The sequence below is a fragment of the Schistocerca nitens genome, chromosome 8, assembly GCF_023898315.1.
Source record: "Schistocerca nitens isolate TAMUIC-IGC-003100 chromosome 8, iqSchNite1.1, whole genome shotgun sequence".
Lineage (NCBI taxonomy): Eukaryota > Metazoa > Arthropoda > Insecta > Orthoptera > Acrididae > Schistocerca > Schistocerca nitens.
The window spans coordinates 436714137-436740086 of record NC_064621.1 but is presented as its reverse complement, the minus strand read 5'-3'; the positions used below and the strand labels follow the sequence as shown (position 1 = coordinate 436740086).

Below are 25950 nucleotides of genomic sequence, written 5' to 3'. Positions count from 1 at the left end.
GTTGCGAAAGCTTGAATTTTGTGTGTGTGTGTTCGTGTTTGTTTGTGTGTCTATCGACCTGCCAGCGCTTTCGTTCGGTAAGTCACATCATCTTTGTTTTTAATAGAGGGAAACATTCCACGTAGGAAAAATATATCTAAAAACAAAGATGATGTGACTTACCAAATGAAAGTGCTGGCAGGTCGACAGACACACAAACAAACACAAACATACACACAAAATTCAAGCTTTCGCAACAAACTGTTGCCTCATCAGGAAAGAGGGAAGGAGAGGGAAAGACGAAAGGATGTGGGTTTTAAGGGAGATGGTAAGGAGTCATTCCAATCCCGGGAGCGGAAAGACTTACCTTAGGGGGAAAAAAGGACAGGTATACACTCGCACACACACACACACATATCCATCCACACATATACAGACACAAGCAGACATATTTAAAGACCACCTTTTTTCCCCCTAAGGTAAGTCTTTCCGCTCCCGGGATTGGAATGACTCCTTACCCTCTCCCTTAAAACCCACATCCTTTCGTCTTTCCCTCTCCTTCCCTCTTTCCTGATGAGGCAACAGTTTGTTGCGAAAGCTTGAATTTTGTGTGTATGTTTGTGTTTGTTTGTGTGTCTGTCGACCTGCCAGCACTTTCATTTGGTAAGTCACATCATCTTTGTTTTTAGATATATTACAATATAAATATACACAAAATGACATAACCTTAAAGGATAGTTTGCAAGAACCTTGAAGATACTTGTTCACATTGATCATGAAGACATTACAATTGCTACTTATACTAGCAGTTAATAAGAAACACTTACCATTAATAGAACTGTAACTTAAAAAATTTCACTTTAGCAGCTGAAGTGAACAAACAAATAACACACAAGTTCATGCAGATGTCCTGAATCACATATGCAATTGAACCAGTAAACTCACATGGAACAGATCACGGCCACTACAGGCAAAGAACTACTTTGCCTATGTCACAAACAAGGCGGCTTCCAGTACCCGAGCCAGTATTTTTAGTCGGCTGTGATCTGGTCCATAGTGTGTCAATAAGGCACTGCTGACAAGTGACCAAATGAAGCATTTGTTTAAGGCAAGCACCTCATTGCAGCCTTGTGCTACTAAAGATAAAGACTTTTTCTGTGAATCTTATTGCCATCTGTATGTAACACAGGAATTAATTTTTACAAAGAATGATTGCAGTTCTTTGAGAACGTGAAATGTTACTGGTTTGGCAACAGCTATAAGATGATGTTGACCAAATACCACCAGTGTTAAAAATGTAGCCCATGTACTCAACCACTTCTACGGAAAGGATTTTTTTGCAAATTGAATGACACCTTGCAATAGTGCAAACATTGTAAAAAAGAATCACTTAAAAAATACTTAAAAAAGAATTACTTAAAAAATAATTGCCTGATTGACATAGAAATGAGGTAAAGGAATATAAAATTTAAAAAAATGCAAAAACCTTGAAATAAATGATTTATTTTAATTGATCCCTAAATGGGGATCTTGGCACATGCCACTCACTTTTTACATTTTCTTTTATTTTTTTGTGCCAGACAACAAAACAATCAATATGGAGTCCCAAATTGCACACTGAATACTGTTTCCTCACATTTTTCTTGCAAATTGTGCATTTTCTTTGTTTCCCCAGTGTTGTGCATTCAGTCACAGGTTCGTTTCCAGAAGTCCTGAGTTCAATTGGTACAAGTGAAAGGGATAACTTTGGGTATGATGGACGTCCTGCCCTTTTCAGATCAGAAGGAGCAGATGATTGAACAAGATATGCCCTTGTCACCGTCCTCCAGAATTGAAGCACTGGAGTACTTTCATTTGAGAGACAGCGTGTTAACCAGTGCTACATCTAATGCATTGGTGAACAATGGGAAGTACATTTCTTACCTTGAATTTTCACACAATATTCCCCCACATTCCAGTCCAGTTTGTCCACACCTCTCATATGATTGTTATATTCTGAAATCATTCTTGGCTTTGGAACTTGCACTTCTTTGATCTCTGCTTTGCTCCATCTCTTTACTTGGCTTACTGGATGCCTTGTCTCATGGTTTGACAAGAGCTTTATGCAGTTGTTATCCTTCCATATTACTGCCATTCTTGTTAAATCTATAGTCATACACTCCTCTTCGTTTCTTCTTCAGGCTGTTCTCAGATTCTATTGGACAGTTATTCATTCACTTCATACAGGCAGTTCCACTTGCCCTTACTCTCATTTCTGAGAGCTCTTTCGTCAAATAGAAGCTCGTGAAAAAGTTATCAGAATATATTTTGTGAAGTTCAGGAGTGTGCAGAAAAGAAATCATATTCAACACAACTGATCTGCCAAGTTCCTGAACTGAGACATCATTTCTATCCTTCGAATTTCCTTCGTAGACTGACATATGGTAACAAACTGCTTTGAGAACAGCACATGGCTCACTGTTTGAATCCAAATCTCACTGGTTTCCCACGAATGAATTGTTTTGGGTAATGGTGGCCTAATATCATACCATTTGCTCATCAATGCTCAGGCTGTCGGAAAAAACTCGAAATTCCATGAAATTATTATTCAGTAAATCCGTCGACGGATAAGTTTTAAAAAGTTGATACCTTTCGTCAGGTGGAATTCTGTTTAGACGTGTATTAGCATTAAAATGAAGGTGGCGCATTATTTCCAGATATCTGTTGTGATTTATATATCAAAGTCATCATCTTCATTCCAGTATAGCTTTTCCTATGGGTGAGCATGGTATCCAGTGAGAAGTAGTATATCTATGAACTTTTTTGTGCATCCATTGGATAACTCATAGCTGTGATTATTGTTCTGTGTAGCATATCGGACACTTTCACCGACAATCAAGTCCAGTACATGTCATCAAAAAATTCTTCAAAGCACTCAACTGCAAATTTTCCTTTTAGTGCTGCTACCAAATTTGATTTTTGCTGTTCACTTTCTGGTGTATCAGGATAGGTCTTAGAGTAAGTCGCATCTTCTGTTGACCAGCTAGAAGTGATAATAGCTTTCACTTTCTTCTGTCATTGGCCTGAATATTCCTCATTTTCCTTTTCTCTTTGCCATGAATTTCCAAGAACCTGGCACATCAGATGGAACAGTATTTTCAAATATATTTTCGTCGATATCTTCACAGTCAGACATCTCACCTACACGATCTGGAGGGAGCTCGACAATGTCAGTGGTCTCATTCACATCACCAAAAGAAGCCATGAAGTTCGGGTCATTTACAATTCTTCAATTTTCCTCACAGAAAGTGCTTCATAGTGACTCATTGTGCCTGAGGAGCAAATAAAAGCAAAATAAAGTTTTACATGAGAACTGCCATAGCCCCAAATGGGGATTGAAGGTCAGACAGGTGTCAAGCAGAAATGAAGTAGGTCTTTGAAATAAATGATCAATAAACATCTTCTCAAACCATTAAATATGCCTGTGTTGGAAGTTATTTACATAATAATGTAACTTACACGGTTTTGAAAATGTGTAACTCTTGTAACACTGAAAAATGTAGCTTCTTCAGAGAAATAAAAGTGTACAACTCATTTGTTTAACAACTGATGAAACTTCAATGCAAGTGCTCGACAGAGGTCTGGAAAACAATGGGAAATGGTAGCATTCACTGCCAGCATCATCAGAATTGCAAAATTTCCGTGCAAAGCCAAATCCCCATATGGGGATAATGACACTTAATGGGTTAATCTGTTAACTCTGACAATGACAGCAATGCATTGTCATGGACTCCACAAGACATAGAAAGCATGAGGAAGACATGTTGATCCATTAGCACTTAATTGCTGCCAACAATTCCTATTGATTAGAATTGGGTCTCACACAATTTGCTTGTCTCAGATGTGCAGCGCTTGTCAGAATTGTAATGATGTGACCTGAGATGGGGGGATGGGGGACAACAAGTACCTTCTTGTACATAGTCTTTCAAGTGTTTTTCAAGTTATTCCAACACTGTATATAAGTGATGCAGTGACCCTTTGTCTCTCTGGTGGTACAGATCAATTGGATTAGATTTTCAGCACTAATTATAACATACACTGAAAACTCATGATCAGTAAAAATAAAGTCTCAAAAATCGAAGATTTATTCTTCCTATAAATGCCATAGGTGAATGAGTGAATGGATGCTCATCACCTGATAGTAGCTTCCTGTATCATTTGTCAGTGAGTGATGGTGACCAGTTTATCAGGGACTGGAACTACTCGACAGTGGCTCCACCATGTGCTTCGTGTACTGGCAAGTGGGATGCATGTCGTCCTGTGGTTTTTAACTTAATAAAGAAGCAATAATTTTTTAACTCTCTCATCAGCTTGTGTGTGCTTCATTGTCCTCAAGTATAGACTACTACTGCCAGATCACTACTTTGGCACCGAGCGAGGTGGCGCAGTGGTTAGACACTGGACTCGCATTCGGAAGGACGACGGTTCAATCCCGCGTCCGGCCATCCTGATTTAGGTTTTCCGTGATTTCCCTAAATCGCTCCAGGCAAATGCCGGGATGGTTCCTTTCACAGGGCACGGCCGACTTCCTTCCCCGTCCTTCCCTAATCCGATGAGACCGATGACCTCGCTGTCTGGTCTCCTTCCCCCAAAACAACCAACCAACCAACTACTTTGGCTTTTGAGATGAGGCAGTATCAGTCCATAATTAGTTTGGACTCATAGTAGATGAGATGGTGTTCAACAATGTACTTTTTCATATGATAGCAGTTCCTGTCAATGACAGAGACTAAATTAGCAGTAGCATTCACCTGAAGATGACATCCAGGTGGACTTTCAAAATATTATGTCGATTTGAAGATCTGGCTGCAGACACAAGACGAGTATCACAAGTCACTCTATTGGGGAAGCTTTAAAAGTCATGGTAAATATTACTAATGACCTATAAGAAAATAAATGGACAAACACAAATTAACACTGCTGGATTAAGATGGCTGATAGTATCAGTGTTCCTGTAGAGTACAAACTATTCCAGAGAGAACTTATCAAACTTGTTATGATTAGATTAAATGTACTTTTTGATCCATAGTGAGGAGATCCTCAAAGATGTAGAATGTGTCAGAAAAATAGAACACACAATACATATTTACAAAGAAATTGCAGCTATTAAATAGTCCTAAGGGATGTGGAGTAAGTCAAAAAATCGTAAACAGATGTTCATTTAAAAGGTAATAACAGAGTTGCCACAAAACAAGCAAATGACAATACACTGAGGTGCGTGTGATAATTCTTATGCCTCTGTAGTCATGTATAATCAAGAAGAAAAGTCAGTTTACAATACACATTTGCAGTAGTTGAGAAATAAACAAATTATAACAGTGAAGTAGTAAATATTTCATTGATCCAATTACATATTAGTATTTCCAGTTACATGAACAGGTCACAACAGAACTTTTTTGGTTCACGCCACAAATAATATGTATTACAAGTTTTTGGACACATAATACTTAAGCGTGGCTTCATGAGCTACCCCAAAAAAAATGATCCTGTATGACATTATGGAATGAAAGTAAGCAAAGCATGCTAGGTTTTTTTTTTTTTTTTTTGTTTTTATGTCACCTATGCCTGACAACACGCACATTACAAATAGATTTATTTAGGCACTTCAGCAGTTGTGTGGTGTGCTCCTCCGAGTTGAATCTGCTGTCAAGCAGTCTTTTTCTTGCTCCTCAGTATTTGTCCCGCAATGCAGCAAGATCTGCTCTTTTGGTTCTCTGTCTCCATTTGACATAATCTTGTGCTCAATCTAGGTGGAGATCTGCTATCTTGAGGTCTATGTGGAGAGTATTAGTCAATGCGGACTCAGTCTCCTGTTAGGTCATTTACCATTGACTTTCAGTGAAAACTTGCATTTTGCTATTGTGCCTTGGTCTGCAGGAAGTATGTGTCTTTATACCAACATAGATGGCTTTCTCAAGCTGTAATCCCAAGAATTTAAGACACTCAATCTCTTCTATCTGCCTGTCATCATATTTTGGGCATATGATGTGGAGAAATCTCTTAAAAGTTCTGAATTGAATATAGTGCATTTTTTTTAAAGTTTAGGTTGAAAAGAATAGGTTAGGAACCAATCTTTTGTACCTGTATTTGATTTGCTATTTATTGCAGTGTTCATATCCTCTGCAAACAAAACATTTTTGGCATCTGGTAATGTTACTGATGAAAGGTCATTAATATACATAAATCAGTGCATTCCCAGTTGAATAACTCCTTATAGCTTAATCCAGGATGATCCGAACCATTTTTCAGCGTTTCCTGTTACATCATAATGTTCTGATTTACTTAAAAGAGGTAACCAAATTCACAACTACGCCAGGAATAGTTTTGTCTTGTGGATTTGAGAAAAAGAAGAGATGCTTTCATGACAAAAAAAATTGTGAATAAAAATAATTATTTCATTTGTCAGAATAACATTCAGTTAACAGTTGCATAGTTAGGAAAATTATTTTGCGTAACTGATTTCGGTAGATTAATTTGTCATCTTCAGAAACTTAATATTGGTTTAGGAGACATCACTATCTTCTTCACAGAAGCGTGACATGCCAAAAATATACATATTGTATATGATAATTATAAACACAGATTGAAAATTTACAGTAAATGAATCACATTTGCTATAAATTATAATGTAGTATAAATTGTAATATTATTCATTCTCTGTAAATTATCCTCTGTGCTTATAATTATCATATATAATATGTACATTTTGGGATTGCTAGACCTGGGTATTCATGACATATCACACTTTTTATGACATTTTTGAACATGTTTCACAGAGATCATTTCACCCCATTGCTTTTTACCACATGGATTTCACTTCATTTAATTCAGATTACACAAATTGCACCCACATTTATTACTGTACTGCAAAACCTCTTGTTAGTTTTCAGTATAGGTGTACTATCAGCTATAAAATAGATCAATGATATCAATGATACAAATTATATTGAATCACTAAAAATCATCAATTTTCAAAAATATAATGTTATTCAATACATAAAAAGTCTACTCACCATGCAGTAGCAGGAGAACACACATATAAAAGCTATTAAAGGCTGGAAGCTTTCGGAGCCAGTGGCTTCTTCTTCTGGTGGAATGGTTGAAGGGGAAGGAAGAAGGGTGAAGGAGGAGAACTGGTGAGATTTAGGAAAAGAGGTAGAGTTTGGAAAAGTTGCCCAGAACCCCAGGTTAGGGGAGACTTATTGATCGGGATGAGAAGGAAAGACTGACTCTTGGGGACTGCACCAGACGAGATTTGACAACCTGAGAGCTTAAAAGTGGAAGATAGGACAATATACAAAACAGAGACTGCTGCCAAAACATCATGCACAAGTTAATTAGAGTGAAAAGCTAAGTGCATTATACATGAGGGGGTCGGAGAGAAATAGACAGATCAGAAAATGAAAGATGTAGGAAACTAAAAGGGAGTGAAGGAAAGAATAGTTACTATGAAGTAATGCTAAGACCAAAGAACTTGTGTAAATTAAGGCCAAGTGAGTGGCAAGAACCAAGGACATGTTGTAGTGCCAATTCCCACCTGCAGAGTTCTGAAAAACTGGTATTTGGGTGAAGAATCCTGATGGCATATGTCATGAAACAGGCACTGAGGTCACATCTGTCTTGTTGTAGAGCACAATCTGCAACAGGATTTGTGTGTTTCCACTATATACTCTGTGCCTATGTCCAATTATTTTAACTGATAACCTGGTGGTGGTCATGTCAATGTAAAAGGCCGAACAGCTGGTATACGACGTGTTGTTTCACAGGGGGGCTCTCTGTTTGAGGCCCTAAAATGAGGTTCATTTGGCCCAACATTTTTCTCACCATACTTAGAATAGCTTTTTGTCACCCTCTCAATCTCCACAGTATCCTTGTCAGACCCTATCTTGGTTCTTGCCACCCACTTGGCCTAAATTTACATTAATTTCTTTGGTCTTGGCATTACTTCACAGTAATTGTTCCTTTCTTCACCCCGATTTAGTTTTCTATATCTTTCATTTTCTAACTAGTGTTTTTTTAATCCCCCCACCTTCCTCCCCCACCCCCTACCCCTATCACATACAATGCACTTATCTTTTCGCTCTTATCAACTAGTGCACAATGTTTTGGCAGTAATCTGTCATGCATATTGCCCTATGTTCCATCTTTCAGTTCTCAGTTTTCAGATCTTGTCCAATGCAGTCCCCAAGAGTCAGTATTTCCTTCTCGTCTCGTCCTGTAAGTCTCCTCTGACATGGGATTCTGGGCAGCTTTTCCAATCTCTACCCCTTTTCCTAAACCTCACCAATCCTTTTCCTTCACCTCTCTTCCTTCCCCTTTAACCCTTCTGCCAGAAGAAGGAGCCACTGGCTCTGAAAGCATGCAGGCTTTAATAGATTGCTTGGTGAGTAAACCTTTTATATATCCACTGACATTAAAAAATATATTGTAATATGAGCATTTCCTGACTGAGATTCTGTTGCATAACTATACAATCCTGTATTATGTTGCATTTCATTTTGTTATACAGCAAACTGCACTCTATTTCGTTTACACCAGGCAGTTGGGTTATTGTACAAAAATACCAGTTTTTGCTTAAATTCCACAACTTTTTATTTCACTTCATCTAGGCATTTGGGCTTCAAGTCCACTTGCAGACATTACTGCTTGAAAGATATCATCTGTGCAACAATCACATCACAAAACACATTTTTAACCCAAAACATTGTCAAAAAGAGGCTTAAAAAGTGATTTCTCTTGTGTGATAATTACAAAGTTTCACCAGAAATCCACAATCAAATAAATGATACATAAAATACAGCAAAGAAAATTAAATTTATGGCAGTATATAAAAAAACTATTGTGTAATGTCTTATAAAGTTTGTTGAATTTTATGATCATTATTTTAAAAAGATATGTATAAGTTTAAATACAAATAATCCTCTCAGAAAATAGCAATAATTTGAAATATTCATAAAATTTTAGCCTTACAACTGGTATTACAGTGAGGGAACCCTCAGCGTTGTCAGCTTGAAGAAGAAACCCTTTATAATTTCCGTGCAAGGCAGATATCTGGACAAAATATGTAAGCACTCTTTATAAAATTTTTGTTCCTATTCTCAAAATATTTTTTTTTAAATTTTAAAATAAATATTTGACCCATTTTCCAATTACCGAAAGAAAATCTTACAACACTGTTTTTGCAGGTTCTGTTCCACTAGAAGAAAATAATGGTGAATGGAAACCTTGCCTCTCATCAACCATAACAAAATGTGCCCCCATTCGACGAAAACCCATATATCAAATAAAAGCAAGGAATGTAAAAGGACGAGGTTAGTAGGCTACAAAATCTTAACAACTACTTCTCAGCATACATAAGATCAAAATATGACGTTTTCTTTCAACTGATACAAGGCTAGCCACAGGCTGTTTTATTTCATTCTTCGCAGAAACAATAACCTGAAAACAAAAATAAGATCAGGGAAAGGTTCCTATTCTTTCTAATCCAGTCATTCACAAAATTTCCTCTGACAATTGGACTAAGTTCTATATCAGACAAACAGGAAGAAACGGTGAAAGTAATCAGTCAAGTTTTCACTTACACCTAAAAAGCCAAAATCATAAGGCTAGACAGATCAAAAATGCTTTGCAGATTCTACATAAAGTATCTAAAGGTTATGTTATGAACATCTTAGAAGAATTGGAAATTTACACTCACACGAAAAAATATCCAAACAAAGTCCTTAACAAACAAATCTGAAACATAAATACTGCTTAGAAAATTTTATTTAAATATGTGATGTAATTTACTCTGTAAATATAAAGCATTGCTGAAGTGAAAACTGTCAAACAACTGCCAAAAAGTATTATATAAATCACAAAAAGCCCATTAAGAAAAAACTATACAGTTTACAATAACAACATATTACCAGACAGAACATTCACTATGAGCTGCTTTGTGGATATCATTCCACATAGATGCAAGTACAGTGTGCTGTAATATTACGTAGAAAATACATAGACACAAGTGTACTGTAACAATTATAATATCTCCACTTGAACACTTGGAAATGGCAGTGCCGCCAAAATGAACTTTCTGCAAATCAGTGTAATCATCATGAATTAAATAAAACAATTTGTAGCTATCATTGGACCAGTTGGAAAAAAAAGTCATAGACTACAGGATATTCACTTTCAAGTAACTCATGGAAATAATAGAAATAGTGAGGCTACCATGATACGCTCATTTTCTTGTAATGAATGTGTTAAACAATGCATCTTATGTTGCAGCTGACATCCTGGAACATCCTCATCTGCTTGTTGCAGTGATGTTCTGTTTATGGTACTAGATGGGGACTGGAATTTGTAGATCACTATGTTGTCTCATAAAATCTTCTGCTGGATATGATAGTGGATATGAAGCCTTATGGTTCCAGGAGGACTTCAGTGGCACTCCGCTGCGTGTGTGTGTGTGTGTGTGTGTGTGTGTGTGTGTGTGTGTGTGTGTGTGTGTGTGTGTGTGTGTGTGTGTGTGTGTGTGTGTGTGTGTGTGTTTTGTCTGTTTGGGCGGGTGGATGCTCTTGCACACAGCTGTGGTTACCAAATAAATCTTTGAGGAAAGGCACTTTACCTGACAGACCCAACCACTTTTACTTGAGGTCTACCTCACAGGTTACTATTCTCAAGTAACTATGCAGGCAACCATCTGAATATAGAAGGGTTGTATTTATGTTCATGATACAAACCTCAGAATTATTTTTTCTTCTTCCCCTTACTCTTGAATGTAGTTTTATTTTATGGTAGCCAGCCAGAAATTCAACAGCCACAGATAAAAAATTTGGATATGAAATGTCTTCCAACAAAATACCTGAAACATATTCCGCACCACTTTCCAGATGTGTAGACATTCAGTATCATGTAGAAATAATATTTTGAATGTGCTGTATCCACAAGCTTTGCACATGACTACAGCTACCCAGCAACACAGTTGAGACCAGCAGGTTGCTGCATTCCAGTACCACAGGCATCTACCATCGATGTTACTACACTAACCGGCAGGCAGTATTCTCAATCAAAACACTAGTCAGTGTCCTCACACATCGTGTCAATATTATGGCCAACCAAAACATGCCAGTTTGTTTGCCTTGGAAATGAACTGTGCCCACTTCGCCAACAGTGGCACTTGTATCATTGCTGGGACAGTGACTCTCTTGGGCACTACTTCACATCTGGCAATCATGTGTCCATTGGGCACAGAATGGAGATACATCTTCGAGGCGTGATTTAAGGTAGCACTCAGCCATTGGCAAGCAGTTCATTTCACTGAGCCAAACAGTTCCTTCGCAGGACCTAATCTGGATCTACACGTCACAGTGACTCAGTTCCAGTCACAGCAACAGCCTTGAAGAAACTTCATAGCAGCCACCACAAGCAGCCAGCCATCACTACCAGAGCATTTGTCTCCTTCGGCATTGGCATCCCTTGAACTCTGTACTTCAGGGTTGGTATAAATTGGCTGACGTAAGTATTGTGATTTTGTCCAGGAGCTATGATCAATGATAGGCATGTGACTAGACTTGGAATTGTACTGATAAACTCTCAGCACTGATTGACACCCATCATGGACATCACCACTTAAAGTGTTGTTTTTATCTGTCATGAACTAAAGGAAACAGTTATTCATTCTTCATGTCAGATCCGGAAGATAGATTGTTTGTGTGTTCTCAAGTTACTGATTTTGCATCCCACTGGACATCGACATAAATCATTTCATTTATTGTGTGTTGCAGTAAAGTGTCATGTTTATCACTATCTGGGTATCTATTCTAATAGTTGTGAACTCACATAAGGATGTAACAGTTCCAAAGTCTTTCAACTTAGTACCATTTATTTAGTGACTAGGGCCTCATGCCAAAGATAATTTTGAAACAGTGAGCTCTTGAATTTTTTTTAACTGGGGATTTTTACCTGGGGATTATGCATGTATATCCAGTGCTGACAATGCCGCCTGCTCTTGGACTCAAAATAATGTCCCTGTGTTTCATTTTCCCTGATGATGCAGTATGGAAGTATATTACTATCCCTATTGTATTGGTGCATGTGATCCAAAGGTGCAAGCATTGAGTCTTTTGTTTCTTTATCAGTTGATGTGCACACATTTTTTCACCCTGCAAATTGTCAGTGGTAGTCATTGGTTTGAAACCATTGCTTTAATGTGTAAAAAATGACTTTTTTCCACTATTAAACAACAGCCTACTTGGTAAAATTGACAACTCTTTACAATATTATCTGGCACATTGGTATCAATATGTTCATCTTGGCTTGGAACATCTTGCATTTCAGAATTTCTCGACACACTATTACATACGTATGTGATAGACAGTATTCTCTGCATACAACACTATATAACATTGAATGTATCATTCTCCAACACCCTCATTTGTCAAATAAGGAAGTAGATCTTGTTGTTTTTCTTTTACACATGTCTTTTAAGATTTACTGTACTTCCATTGCAGTTACTAATGAGCAAACAGCAAGTGTGTATTGAAAAACTGAGATTATTTTCCCCCTTTTCTCATAACTTTCTCCACTGATAGTGAGATGATGCTTTATAAACTTTTGAGTACCTTCAGCTGATTGCAATTGCACTACCAATAATATAAAAGACAAAGAAAGTTTTGTGATGTAGTCCTTTTCATTTTACTGTTTCAAACTAATTTCCATTACACTTGGCGTGTCTCTCCATCCTTATAATGCCCCCCCCCCCCCCCACCGCCTCCTCCCCCACTCACACTACACAAACAGATGCTACATCAATGTCTTGGGTCAAGTCCCAAGTTTCTCTGTAGTTTTCCTGAAGTAAGGACATGTAGCATTGTTGATAGTGTTCCACACATTGGGTGGCGAAATTAAGGCTGGTGGGCCCCTTCCTCCTATTTCAGAGGAGTAGGTTATTTATAATAAAGGAAATAAATTTCCTGATTGAGTCTGCAATCATTGGGGATTTGTGGGAATAAAGTATTTTAGATCACTTAATGTACGGTATGGTAATTTTTTTTAAATTTATAACATCATTTTGGCTACTGCCATCATCATTTCAAAACACAGGACTTCAAACTGACACTGAATATTGTTTTACAACCTGTAAGTTTTGATCTGAGGATAGCAGTACCCAGAATGTCATTGTAAATAAAAAATATATTAAGTGTGTAGGCTATGTGCTTACATTCCACTTCACCCTCTTTCTTCTCTTTCATATTATCAGTAACACAAACATTACACTAAACTCAACATATATTTGCCTGATGCATGTACACTCATCTAATACAATTGAAGACATAACCCACATACTTCATGAAGGAGTAGTACCATTGTGCTTAGAGAAAGACAATGCTTTTAATTAGGCAGCTGAATCTTCTCCTCAGTGTTCCAGGCAACAATGACTTATGACTTTGACTTATTTAGTGCTATAGAGTAGATGATAAAGAACTTGATTCAAAATTTGGTGAAAGCTTTTTTGTCAGTTTGCTGGAGAGTGCCCATGATGAAAGAGTCAGTTGTTGGATCTCAGTCTTGGACTGATGGTTTGGAGTTCCCATGTGAATTGAGAATTATATTGTGGCACCAACCATCTCCGAATGAAACAGAGTCAAGTACATTGCATCCCTCCTTTTTCACTGATGGTAACACTACTATTCTGTGAGTAGCGGGCTAGATTTCAGATTCTAGAAAATGGGCATGATCAGGGAAAACAATTAGCGTTTGGGCCTTCTTAACTGGTATGCTTATACAATGTGTGAACAACGTACAGGTGTCAGTGAGTAATTTGAAGTTATGCAGGTGGTATGTGGTAGAGTTTTATTTTAGATGTCATTTGTCTCAGAAAGCATCCTACTTTATTACTCTAGCTCATATGGTTCCTCCAGGAAATAATTACATTTAAATAAGCTGGCAGATAACAATGATGAAGTGTTATGATGGATCTGAGGGACAAAGACAGCTTCATAAGAAAGCAGAAAAAGAATAAAATGTAATGTAATTGGATGGATAAAAAAATCTACTCACCAGGCAGCAGCAGGAGAACACACATATAAAAAAGGAAATGTTTTACTTATGCAATATTTCAGAGCCAGTGCACTCCTTCTTCCGGCAGAAGGGTTGAAGGGGAAGGAAAAGTGGTGAAGGGAAATGAACCGGAGATGTTTAGGAAAAGGGTAGACTTCAGGAGACACACTCAGAACACTGGGGCAGAGGAGATTTACCAAACGTGGTTAGAAGAAAGGACTAATTGTTGTGGACTGCACCGGATGAGATTTGAAAACCTGAGAGCTTGAAGATGGAAGACTCCACATGCTTGCGTAAGTAAAACCCTTTTACATGTGTATCTGCCACCGTTAAGTGATTAGATTTTTTTGTCTTTCCGATTACATTATATTGTCAAAAATTGCTTATTTTTGTTGATAGAAAAAGGAGTAAGTATGAGATGAAAACGATGACTTGACAGATCAAAAAATTGTGAAAGACACCAAAGAAATATAATCAGGAACCAGATGATGGTCTGTAAACTTAAACTGAATGTTTAAATAAAGGTTTTATCAGCAGCACAGGGTGGTAATTATGACATTCTTCAAATATCTACAAGTTGGTGGCATCACCTCCTGAAAATATAGTGAGATAAAATTAAATCAAAAGGAAAGGAACCCAGCTGATTCTTGTTATGAGATAGATAAATATTTAATAACCATTAGATTATAAAAAAGTACTGAAGGCATCACCTAAAACTACCTCCCCCCCTCCCCTCCCCCCTCCTCCTCTATGCTGAAAGCTTAAATATGAATGAGACATTGTGCAGAAACTTGATTCCACATTGTGCAGTCTGTATGAAATGCATTTCTAAAGCAGGTTATTATAAAAGAAAGTACTTAGATTAATTTATTATAACACTGTTGAATCCATTGATGGATGACACGAAACTATAAACAAGTGTCATTATGTTTACACCCAGTGAGAGTGCTGCCAGCAAGGAGAAAACACCACCTCCAGCCAACTGATCACGTGAGACCAGCTAGCTGGCCAATTCAAGCCCATTCTCTGTGAGAGTCAAACAGTGTTTTCTGAGATGACAACACTATATTCCCTGACTCTGCCAGATAACAAAGCAGGCTGCTCTTAATTTTTGTTTCCGAGCGAGGTGGCGCAGTGGTTAGCACACTGGACTCGCATTCGGGAGGACGACAGTTCAATCCCGTCTCCGGCCATCCTGATTTAGGTTTTCCGTGATTTCCCTAAATCGTTTCAGGCAAATGCCGGGATGGTTCCTGTGAAAGGGCACGGCCGATTTCCTTCCCAATCCTTCCCTAACCCGAGCTTGCGCTCCGTCTCTAATGACCTCGTTGTCGACGGGACGTTAAACACTAACCACCACCACCACCATCTTAATTTTTGTTTGTTGACTATGCCTGTACAAAAGATTGCTTGAGTAAAGGAATGCTTCAGCAGTTATGGACTGTCATACTTATTCAACCTTGTAAACTATCTATCAATTACAATGGTTTCCATCGTGATCTATCAGCATCGTCATACCTGTGTTATTGTATGGCAAACTGACCTGTATTTAGTTTAACCTGCGCACAGAGTGAAATAGTTGTGTGAGTTATTTCTTTTTCTTGTGGCTCATGACAGTGATTTTATTTTTATTGGAAATTCATTGACTTTTGTTTCATATTGCAGTGTGCATATTCAAATCTACTAAATAACTGTTGCCATATAAGAGTGACTCACAAAAGAATAGGTCTGTGGTGATGAATGTATTTGAATTTCAGCATAAAAAAATTGAAAGAGGAAGGATAAGAATTAGAGAAATCCGGTATAACCCTAACCCTATTTGAGAACTAGTCAGCCTTCTTTACATGTCAATGACCCAAGCTAGCCTAGGTGAATCATGCCCTGTTGCATGTTGCTTGTTTATACCATCTTGCACTACAAATTGTAACCACAAGTAGTACTACATGTGCTGGAAATTGTGCAATGACTTAGCATAGAAAAAGAAGAAAAACTAAAATGGATAAAACATTTAAATTTGAAAAGTTTGGAAAAAATGGCATGGAGTGGGGAGGAGATGAGGGGATACAGTGTAACTGAAGCAATTAGCACATCTGGTAATGGGAATGAGCAACATCTGTCTTGTTTGACGAGTCTTGGCAAATTTTTCTTACGCCAATCTCTTCATTTCAGAATAGCATCTACATTCTCCATTATCTGTTGTATATATTCTAATCTCTCACTTCTGATACAGTTTTTGCTTGCTACAGCTCCTTCTAGTACCAAGAAAATTATTCCCAGCAGCCTTTACACATGTCTGGTCCTTCTTCTTCTATGTATTTACCCCATATTCCTTTCTTTGGCAGTTCTGCTGAATACATTTTCATTTCTTTTATCAGTCCACTAAATTTTCAATATCATTCTGTAGCATCACATCCCAAATGATTTGATTTCCTTCTTAATCTATGTGACAGAAGTATGTAATTCAGTTCAGTGCAGTGTACTCCAAACGTGTTTTTCAGAATTTTATTTCTCAAGTTGAAACCTATTTAATAATAGACTTCATTTGAAGATGAATGTTTTCTTTGCTGTATTTCCTGCCTCATGTATCCTCGTTGATTTTTTCCTGATGCCATATTTTGTTGTTAGGTACTGGTGCTGCCAGGAAGAACACAAATCTTCTCCATTGTGCAGAACATACCAAATTCATGGCTGTTGTGTTTTTTAAGGTTACAGGCACATAAGGCTTATTTTTGAAGTACCACATTTTCCTATTTTGTCTTATTTCAAATTTTATTTATTTATTTTCTGTGTTATGTTGAAAATGAAAGTATACCTATCAGTTAAAGAAAAAATAACTCTTCAACTGTACTCTGTTGAAAGTTAAAAAAAGAAATCATTGTCATAACTTCAAAGTTCTCTTTTGAGGCATTATGCCACCAATCCATCAAGACGTCACCGTATAGTGAAAACAGAACCCTTTAATCTAAGACCTTCTACCTTCTGCATAACAGCAGCTACTTGACAAGGTCCACATGCCCTGTTTCATGGAATGATGCTTTTCCACAAAATTCTGAAGGGATTTGTATCACTTCTGAATACATTACACATAGCTAGACCTGCCATTCCATGTACATCTAAGCCACTCACTGTGTCACCATTAAGGGGACTTGTAAGTGAGTAACTGTCAAAAAACAGATTTTTTTATTTTTTGTCTTAAAAATTCTCTGTAGTTTTACGTATGAGAAAAAGTTTGCTTCCCAAAAAATGGACCACAGAAAGTACCAAAATTAGAGATATTTAAAAGTGGCTGCACGCACCACGACGTCCCCATGACACACAGTCAGTTGTGTTTTGCTCTCATTTGTTTCATTTTTATGACTTTTTAGTCCCTAAGTTGGCTAACCTGTGAAAGCTTTACACTTGCTTATACAGGGAGTTTAGTCATTGTTTGCCATCGTTTTGGCACAAATATTTTGTCTACAGTGAAGTAATTGTGTGCGTGATTTTCTTATTGCGTGTGTGAGAGTTTCTTATTCCACTTGAAAGCAATGGGAATAATTTAGAAGTTTGGTCATAAACAACGTTAATTTTAGGGAAATTGGTTTACCAAACGGATTAACTCTGCTAATACGGAAACACAACGTGATACAACACTTAACTTAGCTTTGACTACTCCAAGTGCTTCGAAGCTAAATCTGAAATATTTCGACAATGGGCTTGACAGTATTAATTCTGATAATATAGAGATGCCAACTATTGATTCACGTTGTGTTATTGTTGAACACTCTGCTCTATCTGAACTAATAAATAAAACTTTGCCATGTAAGGAATGTGTGGCAGCAGTGGTGTGAAGGTAGTTGAAGAGAGACGTGCTAGATGAGGTTGTGCATCAAAATTAAGAATAGTTTGTAATTTTTATGGTTTAAATGAATATGGTTATAGTTGTGGTGTAACTAAGCGGAAAGTGCGCAACACAAATATTAAACTTGCTTATGCTATGAGGTGTATAGGCAAAGAGTACAGAAGTGCACAAATGTTCTGTGCTCTGATGGACTTGCCTCCCCCTACAAGGTTTGACAAATACAATAAAATTATTCTACTGACTTTTGAAGAATTAGCAAATGATAGTATGAAAAATGATGTTCAGGAAAGTGTAGACATGAATGACAGCAATACATGTATGGTCTGCAGCCCTGGATGCATCCTGGCAATGAAGAGGCTATAGTTCCCTAAATGGTGTAGTGGCAGCTACCTCCTTGGACAGTGGTAAAGTCATTGATGTGGAGGGTATTACCAAGTACTGTCATGGCTGCACTAGTGGAACTGAAAATCATTAATTTTGGATTATAGTGGAGGGATGGAATCTGAAGAAGGTGTTTGTGAAGATACTTCACAGGTCAGTGGAGAAATATGGTGTGATATATACATCTTACCTAGGAGATGGAGACTCAAAAGGGTACCAAAAAGTTCGTGAAACCAAACCTTATGCTGACACAAAAATTGTAAAAATTGAGTGTGTTGGACATGTTGAGAAAAGTTTAAGTACAAGATTTAGGAACTTGAAGAGGAATTTGAAGGGAAAGAAATTAGTTGATGGTAAGCGCTTTAGTTGATGTGGTCGGCTTACAGACAAAGAAATAGACCGATTGCAGTATTATTATGGACAAGCCATAAGACAAAATAAATATGACCTTAAGTGAATGAAAAAGGCTATCTTCTTTCATAAATCCTCCATAGATGACAACCCTGTCATACACTCTGCCTACTTGGTACTGATTCATGGTGTGGCTACCATAGGGCTGTTACTCAAGGCGGGACCTACAACCATAGACATTCTTTGCCATTTGCTATGCATTTGCTATTGCATGCACGCACCCACGCACGCAAATGCAACTCGCACACACGACTGCAGACTCAGGCAACTGAAACCACACTGCATGTGCATGTTATGTTTGCGCGTGTGTGTGTGTGTGTGTGTGTGTGTGTGTGTGTGTGTGTGTGTGTGTGTGTGTGTGTGTGTGTGTGTGTGCGTCTATTGTTGACAGAGGCATTAATGGCCAAATGCTTTAATTGTGTGAATCTTTTTGTTGTGCCTATCTGTGACTCAGCATCTCCACTATATGGTGATTAACTTGAACATTTTCATACTTCAGAAGTAAACATATAAAAATCAAATACGACACTGTATTTTCACAAACACGAAAATCAACACAGTGCCCAATTCATTTGCTTTATCAGACAATCACTCAGAGGACATGTGGCATCATGCAGATGTGTTTCTGGTGGTAAAACAGAACACTGATAGTGTTTATTTCAATACTATACTGCCAGAAAAAATGTAACACCCACAATCTCAAGGACTGTGTTCAGTGGCACCAGGGTACAATATGTGCATGCAGAGACTTGCATTGTTAGTCATTGGCAATCAGGTGGCACTGTGGAACTGTCTATTTTGACTCTGCAGAGAATAATAGTTCTGAAGGTGAAAAGTGTGTGCAACATTCATTCTAGGGTACAACCAAGCCCTGCTGACAAATATGTACTCCTGTTCAACAACTTCAGCCATTTGAAGAGGTTCACAATATGGACCTGCAGGAAGCCAGATGAATGTACCAATGGGTTGCTGCACATGTTGGATGCAATGTATTGGTGGTGTGCCACTGCTTTCAACAGTGGTCTACTGAACATTGCCACACATGTAGACCCAGATCTGGATGTCCACATAGTACATATGCAGATCAATATTCACGCACTGTGAGAGCAGCAATAGCCAACTGAACATCATCCAGGGAAGAAATCTGTGCACATGTTGAACCCGATGTGTCTCCTAAGACCATTGGAGGCCATCTGCTACTAAGATTAAATGTGCCTCTTGCCGGGCTACCACTGACACAATTTGACCGTCAAGTGTGGCTACTGTGCTATTGTGAAAGAGTTGACTGGAGGGTGGAATGGCACTCCGTTGCATTCAGTGATGAGAGTATTGTTCTGTCTATATGTGAGTGATGGACATACACATGTACAGGGTAGACCTGGTGAGTGGCCTGTTTCGAAGTGCATTCACAAACGACACACTGGTCCCACCCAGGCATCATTGTGCAGGGGGCCGTCGGTTACAACTCTCAATAACATTTGGGATTGCTGCAGGGTAAAATAATCAGTGCCCAGTAAAATGCACAGGTTATTATCACTATGCTACTGTCATTTCTTTAATGTGAATGTGATGTGCTTTTTCAGCAGGACAATGCATACCCATATGAGGCTGCTGTGGCACAACATGCGCTTATACATAAACTGCTATGACCATCAAGATAATGAGATCTCTCATCAATTGAACACATGTGGGACATAGTGAAATGTGAACTCACTTGTTCTCCAGAGCCTGCAAGAACCATTACCGAATTGCAATAAAAAGTGCAAGAATACATGCCTGCATTGCTGCTGGGGGGGGGGGGGGAGTGGGGGGGAGGTTGTTGTGTTTTGATGCAACAATTTTGGCACCCTTTACTGTGATGTGTTTCATGTGGCCTGAATCGATGAACTGCCTGTCACATCAGTTGTCAATAAAATGGTCTTGTCCTTTAGGGTATTGCACTTTTTTTTCCAGCAGTAAATTTTTACTGTTTTGCGAATGAAATTTGTGGTGACAATGTGCACTGTTGCACGATGCTTAGACAGGGCTGTTAGTCAGGTTGAAGGGTTATCAGACACCTTGTATTTATAGTTTGCAAAACTTAAGTATCATATCTGGTGTGTTTCAAGTTTATACCCACATACTACAAAAATGTGCATACTACAAAAATGTGTTGTTGAATTGATGCACGATATTAAAGATCTCTGAAAAATATTCTTTTTTCCAGTGTGTTGTGCAAAAAAATCACAAAATGTCACATCCATGAATAAAAGTGTTAATAGTATGGACATTGGTATAACAAAAGTACTCAAAGATTGAGAATGTACCAATAATATTGGTAGCAACGATAGTAGACAAACACAAAATATATTGTAGTATTGAGACTTCCTTAGGGGTACCCACCCATATTATTATTATTATTATTATTATTATTATTATTATTGTTGTTGTTGTTGTTGTTGTTGTGTAACAAATGGCCACGTTTATTGGCATCAGTGGAGGTAGCAGGTTCACTCTAATGATAGCCTTCATCAAACAGGTGGGGGGGGGGGGGGGGGGGGAATCATCTCCAGGCACAACAGAGAGTTTTGAATTTGGCCAGCATTCAACAAATTCAGCACCCATCTTGCACGAAGTATTCACAACATTCACTCTTTATGTAAAATGTACCACACTCTTCTTTTTTATATCCTGATGACACCTGCTTCAAGGGCCTTTAATCACCAGTCTCCAGTACCATATTGCCCAGTTTCTCAGTTTTCATCTATAATTGCAGTTTTGAGATGCCTTTCATGTGGATCAACTTCAGAAGAAGTACAGCCATTTTATAGTTTAGTTGCTTGTTTCTTAAGTGTTGACACTGAAAGAGTAGATTCCCTATATACCATCACCAGCTTACCGGTAAAATAAATTCCCTTTGACAAGGAAGTGTAAAAAAGTAATAATTTTTGAAAAATCATGATTTGGCAAAATAGCTATCTGTCACTTTATTAAAATTATCACTTTCATCAAACAGCTGACCATCTCCAGGGAAAAAAATAATATTAATTAAAGGTTATGTATTTAATTACGATCATTTGTATTGAGATCACTTTGTATAGTAGCTGCGTCATAATTATAGGATTCATGAAAGTACTTGATTTATACACTACTGGAAAATGAAAAGAGAACAAGAACTCGTTGGCCCATCAGAGGGAAATTTTGTTGACACACTGTTGAGGACATATCCAACAAATCATCCCACCAACAGAGCCGTACGCATCTGAGTACATTAACACCTGGTTGCCTCAATTGGTCCAGATGTCTTGCTATACTAGCAGACTATGCAAGATAATGTTCAGTCCAGTCCCAAACTTGCTCAATGGAGGCAGATCTAGGGATTGTCCTGACCTGGGAGTTGACGTACACTCTGAGAGCAGGTTGAGTGGCACAGGATACCAAGATATGTGTATATGTGCATTATTTGTTGAAACAGCACATTGACTTGTTGGTGCTCGAATGGTAGCATGATGGGTTGAATATTGTTTGAATGTACTGTGCACTGCTCAATGTTCCCTCCATAATCATGAGAGGATGGCTATTGTGAGATGTGGCTCCCCAGACTGTGGTGCCGGTTGTTGTCACTGTGAACCTCTGTTGTATACACTCCAGACTTTGGCCCTCACCTGGACGATGCCACACTCACGTATGACCATCATTGCCACTGAGGCAGAAGTGACTCTCATTTCTGACAGTGACAAGTCTTCATTCATCCTTACATAAGTGCCTGCCATGTCATTGGCGCAGGTGGGCTGCACAATGTCGGGTTGCGAGCAGAAGAGTTTCTAACAGCACGCAGAATTGCAGTCATGCTTCACAGAGACCTTAGTGAATGGTCCTTCCTAATACCCTCAAAGCAACAGTGTCCCTAATTTGTTGTGAAGTCGAGGTGCAGTCTGACTGGCACTTCGTAAGATGTGACTGTCTAGGCATGCATCTGTGCATCGCTGCTGTACAACTTGGATTGACGAGCACGTGTACCTTCTGCTGACCACTGGCAACATCGACACACTGGAGATCTCTTGCCCCACAGATAGCACAGTTCTGCAGTACGACCACTCGGCCTTCCGCAAGTTCCTTGTAAACCCTCGCTCGAACTCCGTCAGATGCACAACCGGTTCATGTCCACATTGACGCAGCATGTTGACAGTGCTGCAGATACAGATGGAGCCCTGTATGACAAGGCAGATTGGTGCTAGTGGCTCTGGAAGTGAACAGCTATTGCGAAGCTTTTTGCAACATTCCGCAGCCAATAATGCAGTTCCCTGTTTGTCCACAGCGCTACACATTTGGTCATTGCATTAGCTATCCTCTTGTAGGGTCCCATGCGAGTATGATATGCCTTAGTCACTTACATTGAGGTGTTCCTTTTTCATTTTACAGTAGTGTACATTAGACACTATGTTAACAGGGTGAAGAACAAGGCTAGCCTGACACTAAGTGAGTCAAATTTTACTGAGTAAGCCATTTCTATCTGATATGCTATCACTGTACTTCATTCTCAAATATCCCATGCTCCATCTTCATTGTATTCAGCATTTTTTGGTTGTCCCTCTGATTTGCTGCCCCCCGCCCCCCTCCCGGAGGCTTACAACTCTTTTGTGAGAATATGCTTGGCTACCCCAGCCTTTGCAGCATTACATCCTTTCCATGCTGTATGCTTATACTTCCACTATTCCTTCCCCCTCTGCCTGTCCATCATATGGTTTTCTTGGTGCTGACCCTGCTTGGACGTGGTTTATGATTGCACCCCGAGTTTCCACTTCCAGTGTATTCTACAACTTTTCATTAAGTAAATACATGGTTCCCATTGTTGGGTTTGACCTGCCACCATTTTCAAAATTCTCTGAAGTGTGGATCGTGCAGGGAAGATCAACCAGTGTAGTGTGTGCTCCACCTTTTGTGCCTTAGCATCTGTGCATCCTTCCCTTTAATATGATAATACATCCAAAACCCAGCATGGTAGCCATCCAGTTGTGCTGGGTTGTCAAGTGCCTGCACGATGGTAGCCCCATGGCCATGCATGGAATACACTGTTGGTGCCTGAGCTGAAAACTTCCCATGTATGCCAAGAAATGAATGCCCGTCATGACTGGGGCACGAGGACTCCAAGTGAGAGATTACTGGCCAGGTAGCTATTGCTGAGGCTGGATGGTGCCCATGGGGAGAGCCCCCTTCCAGAGTGGGTGGCACCAGGGCCGATCAGCCACAAATGAATTCGATTAAGTTACCTCCCAGTGGTGGCCAAATGACCCCAGTAGTCTCTATGTAAGAACAGTCCTCTTTCAATGCAGAGAGATGAGCCTAAAGAGTTCCCTTCGCTTGTTATGCCTGGGGGGGGGGGGGGGGGGGGGGGGAATGTAGGGCTAAATAGCAAGCAGAACAGTACTTCTTGCAATACTTGGTTCATACAAGGACTTATGGTGATTCCTTCTTGGCCATAAAGTCCTTGTTCTTTGTGGAGAACGTAGAAAACAAGTTTGTGGAAGTGGCAGCCATCTCTAAAATGAAAAGTGGATCAATTTTGATCAAAATGTCTTGCACTGCCCAGTCACGGGCACTGCTCGCTTGCAACGAGCTGGGTAACATACCGGTGACTGTCACTCCCCATAACAGTCTAAATTTAGTCCAGGGCATCTTTTTCCACAGAGACCTGCTCTTACAATCAGATTGTGAGCTACTTGCCAACTTGAAGTGATGGGGTGTACACTTTGTCCATCGTGTACATAGGGGGTCAAAGGACAATGGGATTGCTACCGGTGCCTTCATCTTGGCCTTTGAGGGTGATTGACTCCCTGAAAAGGTCAAGGTAATGGAATACCAGTGCAATATGAAACTATGTTTGTGCACTTGTTTTCATGCTGCAACGCAAGTGCTAGCTGTAGAGATTGTAGACAAGGACTGCATGATGTGAATGTTCGCCGTGCACCTCCCCCCCCCCCCCCCCCCCCCAATCTGTGTCAACTGTTAAAAGCGCCATTCTCCCTGCTCACCAGATAGTACTGTTTTCCAGAGAGAAAAGAAATATGAGAATACAACTCTCTGAACAAACTCAATTACTAAGAGGCCAAGAAGAAGTGCAAACGGTTGTTCCCCAACATGTCAAACAGTGTCATATGCTACTGCTACGGCAAGCTCGCCCCTTTTGGTGATAGCACTCTCGCTCATTACACCTCCTATAGTGGGCCCTAATGGCTGCTCAGTCATGCCTCCCCCCCCCCCCCCCTCTAATGCCCCATCCCCCCATGGTTAGGGCTCCCCTCTTGCTGCTTCCCCCACACCTACTTTGGGGACATTGGTCCCTACATACCAGCCAGAGACAAGTCCCCTTGCTCTAGCTTCTCTCACCAGGAAGGGATCCCTCAGGACACTTTCTTTCAAGGAAAGTCTACAACCAGACACCAGCTAGTGGCTGCTGGTGCAAGGCTTTGCGATCATCATATTTACCTAAAACTGGTTCAGGAAGCCCTTGCAGTTATAAAAATTCTCTAAGGAGAGGAAAGATCTCCAAGAAGGAAATTCCAGTGGCCCCCATGCCACCAGATCTGCTTTTCCACTACTGTGGCTGAGGCAGAGATTCCGGCAACCCATGAGGCCCCAGTTTGCACCCAAAACCTCTATATATTGATGCCATAAGCCCTCAACCAGGGGTGGCAGTTGACTCCAAGGCATAACATGCCCTCATGGTCACTTCATGACCTCACTGTACATCAACAACATTATTCTTCAGTGGAATTGTAGCAGTTTTTCCACCAGGTGGCTGAGCTACAACATCTTTTAAGCATTTCATCTGCCTTGTGCTTTGCCCTTCAGGAGACTTGGTTTCCAGCAACGTGTACCCCAGCCTTTCATGTATACTGGGGATATCACAAGAATTGTGCTGCCCATGACAGGGTGCCAAGTGGAGTTTGCACATATGGTCTGTACACTCTATATAGCAAACTCATGCCTCTTAATATATCATTGCAGGTTTTAGCTGCTTGCGTACGGGAATTTCGGGATATAAACATTTGAATTGTTTACCTCCCTTCCAATGGTGAAGTGTCTCAGAACATACTGTTTGCTTTGGTTTCTCAGTCCCCCCCCACCTTTCCTAATCTTGGGTGATTTCAGTGCCCATAATCCTTTGTGGGGTAGAACCATGGTCATGGCCATGGTAAAGACCTCAAAAATTTACTGGCGCAACTTACCCTTTGCATTTTAAATACTGCCCCCCCCCCTCCCCTACACACACACAC

At 39.4% G+C, this 25950-nt stretch overlaps 1 protein-coding gene across 2 annotated transcripts in view; it reads left to right on the top strand.

Annotated features, from left to right (window-relative positions):
* The window catches only part of LOC126199328 (uncharacterized), a 115935-nt gene that overhangs the window by 39239 nt on the left and 50746 nt on the right, over positions 1–25950 (top strand). Inside the window, exons 4-5 of one of the 2 annotated variants that reach the window (XM_049936171.1) lie at positions 8983–9082; positions 9204–9329. In XM_049936171.1, the coding sequence (XP_049792128.1) occupies positions 8983–9082; positions 9204–9329 (226 nt within the window). The remainder of the gene's footprint in view (positions 1–8982; positions 9083–9203; positions 9330–25950) is intronic. The other variant, XM_049936172.1, reaches the window with a different exon arrangement.